This window comes from Sturnus vulgaris, chromosome 13, assembly GCF_052056855.1.
Source record: "Sturnus vulgaris isolate bStuVul1 chromosome 13, bStuVul1.hap1, whole genome shotgun sequence".
Taxonomy (NCBI): domain Eukaryota; kingdom Metazoa; phylum Chordata; class Aves; order Passeriformes; family Sturnidae; genus Sturnus; species Sturnus vulgaris.
In genome coordinates, this window is record NC_142255.1 from 4384630 (window position 1) to 4397720 (window position 13091).

The 13091-nt window shown below is 44.5% G+C and overlaps 1 protein-coding gene across 1 annotated transcript; it reads left to right on the forward strand.

Annotated features, from left to right (window-relative positions):
• The first annotated feature begins 3627 nt into the window (after positions 1-3627).
• LOC106854983 (C2 calcium-dependent domain-containing protein 4C-like) lies at positions 3628-5396 on the forward strand. The gene is made up of 2 exons (XM_014879250.2): positions 3628-3753; positions 3980-5396. The coding sequence occupies exon 2, from the start codon at positions 4035-4037 to the stop codon at positions 5325-5327; it is 1293 nt and encodes a 430-aa protein (XP_014734736.2). The 5' UTR covers positions 3628-3753; positions 3980-4034; the 3' UTR covers positions 5328-5396.
• The last annotated feature ends 7695 nt before the right edge of the window (positions 5397-13091 follow it).

Genomic DNA, 13091 nt, shown 5'->3' on the forward strand with positions numbered 1-13091 from the left:
TGGATCACAGCACACTGAAAGGCAGCAGTTTGCCAAGCCTTGGCTGAGTCACATGTGCCTTCAAAGTTGGAGCTGTGTAACACAGCTCAAAAATCCCTGTTCTTTTTTCCCAGAAGCAAGCAGTCTTTCTGCCTATTGTATTTCTTCTTTTTTTTTTAATAAATAATCTCACTTTCTTTTCTTTTCCTCTCTCAAACTAATTCCAGTCTTCTTTAGGATCCTTTCCATCAGCATAACTAAACTGCCCAGGCTGTCTAGTAAACCCTCTGGTCCTGGGAAATCTGCTCCACTTTGATGTTGAATTTTTATCCTGATTATCTACCTGTAGAAACTTTTTTTGGAAAACTAGCTGAGTGGAATTAGGAACAACATACCTTTCTTGGATTTTTGCATGGCAATTCTCAGCTTCACAGTAACAAGACTATGTAATATGCTATCAAGAATGGATTCTTCAGTTCATACCTTTAGATTTTTACAGTTCACACCTTTAGATTTTTACAGTTCACACTGCTGTGACACAAGGTATTTGAGATAGGTGGGGCACAAAGTCCACAATTGCCTGAAGGGCCCTGCAGTTCCTGAGCTCTTGCTGCCAGCACTTGGGCATCTGTTCATTCACTTGTTCATTTGAAGGAGCATGAACATTTCTAGTAAAGCTATGCAGAAACTTGTCTTTGCTGATGAGATAAAATATAAGCTACTCTGATACAAAAAAAGAAAGGTCATGTTGTCAGATTAGTTTTGCTGAGTCTCTGTTACTACTTTGTGTTTCTGTGAAAATAATTCAGAATGATTTGGCCATTGATTTAGGCCAGAAATGGTGACCAGTTTGTTAATAGGTATCTTTGACATTTGTCAAAGTGACAGGAAGGAATTATTGTGCTATACAATGTGCTATATTTGTTCATGATACCAATCTCTAAAAAAAAATGTATCTAAGTGCCTCTTAGTTGATTGAAGTCTTTCAGGAAGCTGCAGCTGAGTTACTGCTGCATTCTTTAGGAAAATAAAACTGAACTGGGATCTCAAAAGCTTGTGGAGATTTGGAATATTTTAGGTAATATAATGCACAGCCATTGCTGTCACTTTAAGAATGGTGAGCTGTTATGTGCTGTCTCATCCAGGACTGGCATTCACATCTCTCCCTTTCACAGCAGAACCAGAAGTTTTTTGGGTTTTATCTTTCTAGTCATTTTGACCAGGCAGGGAGTGTTTTCCCCTCCCCTGGTGCACATCCTCCAAGGACTGTCAGCTCCTGCAGCTCTCCTCTCTCTCTGTCTCCTGTAAACCACTGAAAGGGTTCTCCTTGCAGTTCCAGGCCCTTGAACCACTCAGTTTCAACTATGTTTTGGGTTCTTATGTGTTACCCCGGACATTTCCTGAGCCGAGCCACTGTCCCCAGTGAAGTCTGATCAGCAGGAGATAAATAATATCAATAACACACGAAGGAAAACTCCCAACTTCCTCCTGTGTCGGTAGGAGATTCCATTTTTTTACAGCCTCTGCCCAGATCCCAGGGTTTCACCTGTTGTTGGTAGAGGGGTTGTAATAAAGACTTGCCACAGATTATAACTGGTTTAAAAGTGGATTATTGTAGGCACATTTTTTTATAGCAACAGGAAGTCTTGTTGGCAGCATATTTTAATTATGCTCTGAAGCTAATCAAGGAAAGAGAATCTGTTCTGAACACAGGAAGCTGCATATACACATTTGAGTGCCTATTTCCACGGGGCAGATACAAGTGCTTAAGTGTTGTTGAACTCCCAGCACAGGAGCAATCTGTTCAATGTCTGTAAAGTGCAGCCTTTGATAGGAAGGGGAGGATCCACCACCCAGTGTAAGGCACCTGCTTCCTCTTCACAGTCCCCGGAGGGAGACAAGGCAACTGATGGAGAGACTCTGCTCACCTCTGGAAAAGCCCTAACTCTTTTCCCTGAGGGTAGAGGAAGAGTACACAGACTGAAATCACGTATCTATAACAGTGTAGCTATTTTATTTCATCACTGCCTGATGCTAGCTGCAAACTCAGTGCACCTGAGTTTGGTTCCCATGATTGCTGTATATGAACAACTTCTGTGATCTATTTCTTTAAGCAATAAGGATGCCACTAAAAAGCGCAATTTCCTTAATTTTTCTCCATGTTTAGAGTTAATTTTTCTTTGGTATTAAAGGCAGGGTGCATATATTGGAACAAGCTCACCTACTCTTTGGAAGTGGATGCATGGTATGAATGAATAAGAGCTGTAAGATGCACATACTGCTTCCCAAAAGAGAGCATCCCTGCTTCTCCAGTAACTCCTCTTACCCTGCTGTAAAGTCTCAATGGCTGGAGAAAGCACTAACCCTCTCCAGAAGCCTCTAAATTATATTGGAGATTATTTGAAGCACACCCATATCAAGTAAGTTCATCTAAGTAAACTACACGAGCTCCTACAACTGAAATATCACTGGGATGTTTGGGGTGTCTTGAACGTTTTTACAAAGCAGAAAGAATTTTAATTACTAGATTACTCAGATTTTAATTACTAGGAGATTGTTATGCAAATGAAGCTTAACTGGTATAAAACAAACAGGAGAGAGGCAGGGCTTACACCCAGAACACGTGTGTACCCAACTAAATCTTTCAGCAGGTTCGAAATGTTCCCTGCCCACGGGATTTGTTTTCTCTGAGCACATCTCGTCTATTTAAAGCACTCTGCAAACACACACTTTAGCTCTTCACCGGAAAAGGGACCAAGAATATTATCTGTCTACTATCCTTATGTTATAGGCTTCAACTGAGAATTTAGCCAACCATTTTGGCAGGCCTTCCTTGGCTTTGCATTAAAGATTCCTATTCGCAGCTTGCAGAATAATTTTGCTACTCTAAAAGCAGAGTTGGCAGAGGTCCGTTCAGGATGTGCTGAGTTGGTGAGGAAGTTCATGGATCCCACCTGGCTTTGTGCAGGGTCTGTTGAGCGTCAGGCGAACCTGGGTTTTTGACATGCTGCTTTTCAAGGTGCCTTGCCAAAGCCTTTTGTGCCTTGTCTGCGTCCTCACTGCATCTGCATTCCCGCTTCTGTTGTTGCTCAGTATCAAAGATAAGAACACTTTGTTAGGGTTCCGTTGTCTCGTGGTTTTTTTGTGAGTAACGAGGGGGTGGACACACATTCTGATGTAGAAGCGCAGCAAAGTTCTTTACAAAGGAGCTTGAAAACCGCAGCCTCCACTTCCTACTGCTCTAACGCTGGAAAGCTGCCAGGATCTCCAGAAGAAAAGAATCCCCAGGACAACGTTGCTTTTGTCCCGGCTTTGTTAGTTATCTCGAAAAACCTCAGGATCTTCTGTAAATTGATCAAGAAGAAACGGGACGCAGGGGAGAGACACGGGGCTGGGGCCGGGCAGCCCCGGCTCGCAGGCGAGTGCCGAGCACCGAGAGCATCTGCTGCTGTGCGGGGCGAAAGGAGACGGTCAAAGAGCGCTTTCCCAAGAGAGGCCTCTCTTGCAAGTCCCTCCCCTCGCTGCAGGCACGGCCCCGGTGCCCAGCAGTGTCCTGCTGTCCCTCCCGTGCCCTGGGCAGGGCAGGAGGCGCGGCTGGAGCCCCCGCCCCTTCCCCCGGCCGGCGGGGCTGGGCGGCGCCAGCGCGGCTACAAAAGGGCGAGCTTGGGGCCGGTGTGTGCGCTCCTGTCTGCAGCTGGTCACACACAGCCCGAGTGCTGCAAGGGGCAAGCCTTGTGCTTGTCGCCGTACGCTCTCTGCTGAGGGAAAATCACGGTAGGGATTATACGAGAGAGGTGTTTTTTTCTCTGTAGTGGTTTAGTTCCGTCCTCGCACCATTTGGCTTCGCTGAAGGGAATGTGCAGGGTAGACGCTGTTTTGAACGTGGGGACTGAATGGGTTTGTGCTAGTCCTGCTTTGAATGGTGCTCTCCGTGCTTTGCTTGGCAGTAGTGTGTCCAAGAAGGATGTTCATGTACTTTTTCCTTTCTGTGTGTCTGCAGGTGGATTTCTCCTTCAAACTTTTCCCCTTTCAGGATCTCCTGCCTAGCTACAGTGATGTGGATCTTGGAAAAGATCAGAGTGTCACATGAAAATGGAAACCTTCCCAGCTCTTCCTTCCTGGGAATGCCACAAGGCCAAAATCTGCCAGAAAAAGCCCGACTGAAGGCTGCTGCTTTTCCAAATGTGATCACTCCTGACAGAATCCCTGAATTCTGCATTCCCCCGAGGCTGACCAGCTCTGGATCCACTAAGAGCAGTGGCTTCCAACAGGATCACACTTCAGTGGATGCAGCTCTTACTTCTGATTATAGCTCTTTCCCACATCTCATTCAGGTGGAAAGTGTTGAAGAGGAGATTGCAGCCCTGGAGGAAGAAAGCACCAATGCAGACCCGCAGTCCCAAGCAGCGCTCTCCCTGCCCCACTTTCCCAGAGCCTCCACTTCCTATGGCTTCTGCACTTTGCTGGAGAGTCCCCACACCAGGAGAAAGGAGTCCATCTTCCATGGTGATCCACGTGGTGCTCTACCCGGCCTGAAGCTGTCTCGATCCAGAGCTAACACCTTCAGTGGCAAAGGGACTATGTCTAATCCCATTGCTGTCAGCTTTGCTTCTATGAGACTGCCGCCCAAGCATCTCTCTCTGCACAGGCAAGGCACCTGTGACAGTGACACTGCCTCTTCCAGTGATTCTTCTCCTTTCAGCTCTCCACTTCTCAGCAGGTCACCTCCCAGACCCTGCTCCCTGATCAAAGCACAAAGCCAGGAGGGATTGCTCTGCAGAGCGCTGAAAGACAAGTGCAAATACAGAATGCCCAGGAACAATTCTCTGTCTACAGAGGAGAGCAGCTCCACTGATAACAGCCCCAGTGCCATCAGGAGGGCCTCCGAGGGGCTGCTTGGCATTCAGAGCCTTAGCACTTCCCGCTCTCCCGTGTTTCCCGTGGACCTGACTTGCAGTCGGGAGAGGCTGGTGGGAGAGAGTGCCGTGCTGATGGACAAGGGAGGCGTGTTAAGGCTGTCGGCTGAATACTGCTCGGAGAACGAGAGGCTGCGCATCCGCCTCATCAGTGCAGAGGGGTTGTACGATGATTCTGTGGAGCCCAAAAACATCAACTGCCGAATCTCCTTCTCCCTGGTGCCAGGGAAAACACAGAAGCAGAGAAGCACAGTTATAAAGAGAAGCAGAAATCCCATCTTCAATGAGGACTTCTTTTTTGATGGCATTGCACAAGAAGAGCTGTACAGCCTCTCTGTCAGGATGAAAGCAACAAATAAAGGGTGCAGTATGAAACGGGATTATACCTTAGGAGAACGGGAATTGTCTTTAATGAGTATGTTGTCAGTGTAGTGTTTGAAATAGCCAAACAAATTGTCTTCTAAAAGTTTCCTACTAAATAAAGTTTTAGGTTGACTTTTATATTGTTGGTTTGTTGTTTTGTTTTTTTTTTTAAGAATACTTGAAAGCACTGTCTTACTTGGTATTACTGTCGTGCTCTTGTGCCTTGTTTTGCTGTTTAACTCTTCAAACTCTGAGATATTAGGTGTTAAAAGGTGGCTGTGGAGCAGATCTCTGCCTGTAGAATAGGACAGGAGAGGGGAGAAGGGCTAGTTTGCCTTTAGGATAAAGAATTAGGCTGTTACCAAGTCAAGGTTCTTCTTGTTTATGGCTTTGAGGCCATAAACCTCAGGTGGAAGTGTTTTTCACTCTTCCTGCAGGGTCTCTAAGTGGGTAACATTCTGTGCACACAGTACACCCTGAACTCTAATGCAGCTCCTTGGTACAGCATCAGTTCAATGGACCATTTTAACACCACTCATATTTGCACAAGCTAATGTTTTAATGAGCCCTGTATTCAGAGGGAGAATGAGATCTTTTACAACAAGTGGATTTGGATTCCCAAAGCCAGTGTAAGTTTGTGTTAAGGATAACAAGATTTTAGCTTCTGAGCGGGAGCTAAAAGCCACTGGAGGCAGAGCTCTCTTTTCACAGACCTACAGTGTCAACACTTGAACAGCCTGGGTGAGGTTGCAGCATGGTCAGCATCTTCTCTTACCTTCCCTTTCCATGGTCGGTTTCACAGCTCACAGAATCAAGTTGCCAGGTAGTGGCGTTTTGATCAGGAATGTACCTTGAGAGCTCCAGCCCTCAGCAATTCAGCTATTGAATCTTTGCTGCAGCTGAGGCCGATAAGATATCAGTGCAGCAAGGGCAAAGGACAGTTTGGGATCTGGCATTGAATTTCTGCTTCAGCTCACGACTTGATGCATGCCTTGCTGAAGTCATTGTCATACAATTAGTGTAATCAATCTGTCCTGTCTCTGAGCATGAGTGGCTGAAGCACTTGCTTCAGTGCCAGGGGTAACATAAATGTGCAGAACTCCTGCATGTTTGAGTGCTTGAGACCATTTTCCTTTTTTTTTTTTTTTTTTTTAAAAATGAGGTTTACTTGGGGCTGGGTAAAACGGCTAAGTTAGTGTGAGGAGGCAAAAGTGTCTTGAAAGTCCAGGCCTGTTGCTGCCTCCTTTGATTAAGGCTTCATTATGTGAAGGTAGATAAGCCTCAATGGAGGAGCAATCCATGCAGGCAAGGGGCAGAGAAAACAAAGGTTTATTTTGTTTTCCCTTTGAGACCGTAGGAATAGGGCCTTGCTAGTGCCCAAATACAAATCTTAAAAGCTATTTCATGAAGATTTTAGCAGAATCTCCCTCTGGCCTATTCTGGCAAGAGTCCGGCTGTCTGTAAATCATGGGGCTGCTCACAGGGAGACTGTAGTATTCCTTGGCCAATGAATAATTTGATTTAGTTTCAGACAGAAATACTCCAGGAAGGATAGAAGAAAATTCCTTCTGATAGCAGAAAAAGCCCAAAGGATGTTAATTGTGACCACGAGTGCTCTGAAATGCCAGCTGCTAATCCTTGATCCAATTCACAGGAGATGCTTCGAAAAACAGAATCCTTGTACGGAGGGCAACTCATGCAGGTGAATGGCTCAGTGTATTCTCAGTAGCCAACTGAAATAAAATGGAATGTTAATTCCTTTGTACTAAGGGAAGGAATTAAATGTACTGACATCCTGCTCAGATGGAGGTGATACACTGTCACTTTCATCCTTGAATCTGGCCAAATTGACCATAAGGGGAAACTTAAAGGAAGTGGGGAGAAGTGAAATGAAAAATGTGACTTCAAGGAAGAATCAATAATGTTGAAAAAAAATAAGCCAATTTAATTAGTTATTGCATGGGGTCTCCTGAAGGTAGGCAGAGGCTCCCTCTTCAGGCTTGTCAGTCATCCACCATCACAGTTTTAGTTCTTGGGGTTTAGGGTGTCTTCACAGGCACACTCACATGGAGAGATGGAGATAACACAGAGCAGTTACAGACCTCAGAGGATCACGTACAGACACTGTGGTGTGTGTGTGTGTCTGCCCTGTGAGCTGTGCCGTGCCAGTGCTGTCCTCCAGGGACACAGAATGATGGGGAGGTTCAAGGTGGGGAAGGGGCCTTGGGGGATTATTTCCCCTGATGGCTGCTGGAAGCACAGGCAGCTCCAGCAGGCTGCCCATGACCATGTCCTGTGTTGGGCTTATAGTGGCTCCAAGGATGGAGAGCCCAAAATCTGCTTGGGAAACATAGCCCAGTGTGTTCCTACCTTACCAGCAGAAAAGGTTGGGTTTTTTACTGCATGAGTGAAATTTCCTGTATTTCAGTTTGTTCTTGTGGCCTCTTGTCCTGTCAGTGGATACTGCTGAGCAGAGCCTGGCTCCATTATCTCCACTCTCTCCCAGCAGATATTCATAAATATCAATGAGATCTTCCCTGAGCCTTCTCTTCTGCAGCCCAATGGGCATACTGCACTTACTGCCTAAAAGAAATGTGCTTCTCAAGTCTCTTTTTTTTTTCAGGCAGGGAAGGAGTTAAATCCTTAAGAAAGTTCTCCCTTCCTGTCATGGTGAAGATAGGTTCCCAGCTGGGCTCATCTGGTCAACTATTTAAACAGGTGTGAAGGCTTCCTCTTTGGTTAGTTGAAAGGAAACTCAGTTGTTTTTAAGACTCTTTAAAAAATTATATATTTCTGAGAAAGCCTCCCCATGGAAGGCCTACAAGCTAGATGGGGCAAAACAAAGCAGTAGAAGACTTGCAGATTCAATTCAAAGGCAGAGTTTAAGCCTGGGAAGAAGAGAGGGACTTTGCCTATGTTTCTCTGGTAAATAATTTAGCTTCAGGTTTTTCTTGATAATTTTATTCTTTAATATAAGAACTTTGAATTAAGTACCTATTCAGGTACATTAGACTAGACTAGACATGACTGTAACAGTAGATGGCAAACAGTTTTGGTGGGCTCCCCCCACCACACCCCATTTTAGTGTGTCTCTTTATATTTGATTAATTTGGAGTTTTAGGGTCTTGCTTATCAGGTGTTATTAACAATAACAATAATACAATTGGAACACTTCACTTTGCCTGACTGTTAGGGGGCACAGGACTTGTTTTCCTGTGCTCTAGGTCAGCTGAGCTGGAAGTGGTGAGCACCTCCAGCGCTGCCTCTGCTGCAGCTGCTTTCCGTGAGCGTCAGCCTTACTGGGGCAATTACGTAAAACACCTGCATAAGCAAACAAAAAGGCAACTGGATACTTCAGCCTGGAAAAGCTCATGATGCCTCAGTGCTTGTATTTGAGTCAGCAGCAAGAAGAAAATCAACCTCCTGGCATTAGCAAACAGCTACTCAGAGTTAAGAAATATTATCTTCAGAAGTTTTCTAAAATACCATGAAAATATGAGAACATAAATGACTCTTTCAAGCAAAACTCATGTTTTGGGTAGTCTGATCAATTGTGTGGCTGGAAGATCACATTTTAATTTAAATTTAAAATAAAATCCAGACAATTGTTTGAAGAAAAGGAGGTCTTTGTGCCAAGATCCTGGACTCATGTTCTATTAAGCAAATATTATTTGTTTCAGCTGCACTGGAAATAATACTTTTGCTGGCCTTTTCGAATGCAGTTATTTTGGGCATGCCCCTTCAGCTCTGGAGAAAGGTTACTGCAAAGCAGGGCTTATGTTTTTCTTTCCAGAAATCCACTCAGGTCATGTCAAATAGAATTTGAGTTGCAATATACTAAGGTATGGTACAGTAAAATGCCAATTCCTGTAACTGAGCTCCCTTTCAGGTAAAATTCAGAAATGATAGCAAGGGAAGCAAACACATGTGACCTAAAAACCCTGACAAAATAGACCTGTAGGCTGGGATTAGGCAGCACAGTGTCTGCAGTGTCAAATTCTGCTTATTGCATCACTTTCTCTAAGCTGCTCCCATTTCTCAGCCTGCCTTTGGAGAGGCACTGCTGAACACAACACCTGTGCTGCTTCTACGTGCTTCATCTGAGAGGACTTTTTGGGGAGGGTGGTACTTCTGCTCCTGGGCCTTGGCTTTTCAGTCAGCCATAGTGACTGTGATGAAAAACTGAACATATGATGGGGCCTAATGGGCAAAAATTCTTCTTTTTAGTCTAGGTAGTAATTGCTGTGGGTAACTCTTAGTTTCCCTAGAGAACTGATGAAAAGAACAATTAGATAAATGTATGAATCAGTGAAAAGCCTGTGTGTGGGTTGCCAAGGTGGGGAAGTTGTCCTGGAGCAATCTGTGCCACTGGAATTGCTCAGCGTGGGGACCTCTCTTGCAGGACAGTTGGGGGGCCATGCCACAAGCTGTGTGCTCACCTGGCCACCCCGTGCTCACCTGGCCACCCCGTGCTCACCACACCTCTCCCAGCTGTTGGCTGCTGGACAGTTTTCCTGCAGCAAGGTTGGAGCTCCAGCTTGCACACATTCCTGAATTGTGGGCCGTGATATTGGGCCAGGGTAGGAAAGGTAATGAGTTCTATCTATTAATAGCTTCTTGCAGCAGGATTAAAATGAACACTCACACTCACAAAATGAATAGCATCATTAGATGCTATTTGTTTTTGAGTGCTGTGTGCCCTGAACAAAAAATGTATGTGAGATTAATCTGCATATTTAAATGAATGGTATTTCAGTACAGGCTTAATGCTGGTGACTGTCACTATAATGTACTCCAGTATTATTAATAGTGCCTTAGAAGCAAAGGCTGATGCTGAACAATCTGTTCTTGTAGCAGAGGTAAAATGAAGTATAATGTTGTGGAGGGCCTGTGAACTAACCTACTTTGCATTGAAGTGATTGATGTAAAACACAGGAGATGGAAAACAGAGGAGGGATGCCCCAGAGCACATCTCAGCCTGGGCTGTGCACAGCCTTGTGCTGCCTGCAGAGTGGGGAAAGGGTCAGTGTTCTGTGACTATTTTGTGTCTCTATTAGGATTGATAGGCAAGTCATGTTTTGTGCTGCTGCATCTTTGCATTTCGGGCATCCTTTTGAGAGGAAAAGAGCTTCCAGTAGTTGTTTGTTCCTGTCAGGAGCAGAAATAGCTACAGCCCAGGTTGCTGGTAATAAGTGGCAATGAATTGAGGCAAGGTACTGAGGACTGAGCACAGTCAATTGGGTAAAGGAAGGGTCCAACAAACAGGAGTGAATAGAATTCACAGCCCTTTTTGCATAGATAACCACCACAGGTGACCAGATACCTCTGTCTTCTGGTTTTGTTATTCCATCCCCTGCTATTTTTCTCTTTCTGTCTATAAATATTCTAATGCTGCAAAATTAGCTGTCCTGAGTGGTACAGTGAGAACCTGACCTTGTCAAGCATTGCATGTTCTGGACAGGAAAGAACTGAACAAGATTTTCCACTTTGCCTCTCTTCTGTTAAACCTAAATGATTTTTTCTACTTACCTTTCTCAGCCTCTTCATTGCAAAGTCAGGAAATATCTGAAAGAGCACAAGGTGAAAGAAGGTAATCTGAAAAACCTTAGAGATGCTTCTTTTTAGTGGGAGGACCAGACAAAGTTTTGTGTCTTCATTATATTGCTGTGATGAAGAAGCATTTAGAGGGAAGCAAAAGACATTGAGAAATGTCACTCAGGTAAGGGGCTTATACTAAAGGTGGTCATTTGCTCATAGGTGAAGGATGAGAGGAAGTAGCTTAGAATGGCATTGTACAAATATTCAGAATAATTTCTATAAGCTCCTTTTGAAATGGCACAGTTCCAGAAGGCAAAATCCTTTAACTCAAATCTTTGATCTGGTTTTGGTGGGGTGTTTGGTTTTTGTTTTGTTTTTTGTTTGTTTGTTTTGGTGTTTTGTTTTGTTTGTTTTGTTTGTTTGTTTTTTGTTTGTTTTGGGGTTTTTTGGCAAATCTTCCTGTGCTAACCACTGTTTCCAGTGAGCAATAAACCTGAATATACCATACCAGTAAATATAAAAGCAGTAACAGATTGGCTCTGGGATTTCAAGACTATTTCAGCTTGCCTGTGAGGCTTCTGTGATTTCTCCAGATTATTTTATTTATGTAATTTTGATTCTAGAAGACACCTTAGTTGTAAGCATGTGTTGCTTGATCCTTTCTGACAGCCCACGGCAGGGCTGTCCCTACCAGAATGGCTTTGTGTTGCAATCCCAGCTCGTACATTTTGCAGAAGGTGTTGGGCATTGAGCACAGCTGCTTTTGCAGTGCTGGATGCCAGAGCCTCAGCTGAGCTGGAGGCGCCAGCACTGCTCCTGCAGGCACTCCAAGAGCAGCACAAAGCTTTGGTGTTAGGTCTGCAGGCACTGCTGTGCTCAGGCTGACAATGAAGATGAAGTCGAGGAGAAGGAGGATCACCCAGCAGAGCTTGTTAAAGGCAAAGAGCTCATGCTGAGTGTTGGCAAAAGCAATGTCACAAATGGTGAACGAGTGACTGTAGTGGTAAATGCTGACTTTCACACCCCTAATTAGCTGCTGTCAAAGCTGATTCAAGACAATAATTCGGCTGTGCAGTGTCGGATCAGCTGCTCTGTAGGGGAAGAAGGAGAGTCACACCTCCACAGATGATTTCTAATGGATAGGAAAGGTTGTGCAGAGCCCTAAGTGTTGTTTGTCTGTCCTGTGAACTCCACCAGTGATGGAGGATGGCTGGGTTGGTGTGGGACACATATTGAGAAAGTAAGAAAATTACAGCCTGAAAAATATTCCAGGCTGGAGCTTCTCAGCTCTGTTCCCAGCCGATAAGCTGGTCCAGCTCAAGGCTAGGGGGAATTTCTCCCAGGGTGATAATTTGGTCAAAATAAAAAGGAATTAATAACAAGGTAGAACACCTGTTGTGGTGTGTGACCAGGCCCTGGCAATGGGGTGTCTTCTCTCTGAACCAATCACCTTTTCTCTGCTCTTGGAGTTGCAGTCATGCTATAAAACCAAGTGTGTTTCTGAATTAACTTGGCTCTTTCTTCCTGTCCTGAAAGATGACCATGTAGCTGTGCATCTTATTTCCACCACACTTAAAGGGTTAAAACCCCTTTCCACGGCTACAGATTGGGAGTGAGGCACTGTCAGGTGGGATTCTATAAAGGAAAATATCCACCCTTCTCCACAGATGGGTGATCAACCCTGTGCCCTGACAGAGGCTGCAGTGCACCAGAGAGGTAATTTTGCATTTTTAAGATAAAACTGATTTCTGTTCGGAAAAGTAACAAAACCTATCCCACAGCTTTGTTGCTTATTAACCCAGCTGGTTTTTTTAGCAGAATGTTTTGCTGGGCTATTTCCTCTGTTACAATCCAGAGGAATCTGAAACAAGACAATTATTATGAAAATGCTGATGAAACTGAGAGCTATTCTTAACCCATTGGGAACATTGAACATTTCCCAAGTCTGCATAAATCCTAAGCACAAATCTAATTCAACAGTGGGTTTCCTAAGACTTGTCTTGACTAGAGCTACTGGAAAGGAACAGACACATCTAGCAAACATAGGCAAAGAGGTATGGGAACCAGCTGGAATATTTCTGTATTATTCTAAAAAAGCATCTGACTTCTTTTAGCCATCTGTTTTGAAGATATCTTGCTAGGAATGAATGAGTTAAGGCTCCTTCAGGAATGGGACAACAGACATGTCCAGCTGACAGGAATGATTTGTCACCCTTGGAAGTTACAGCATGGGCACAGGAGATGAGCAGAACACCTGAGAATTGTACAAATATGAACAAAAACAAAGGGAGATTT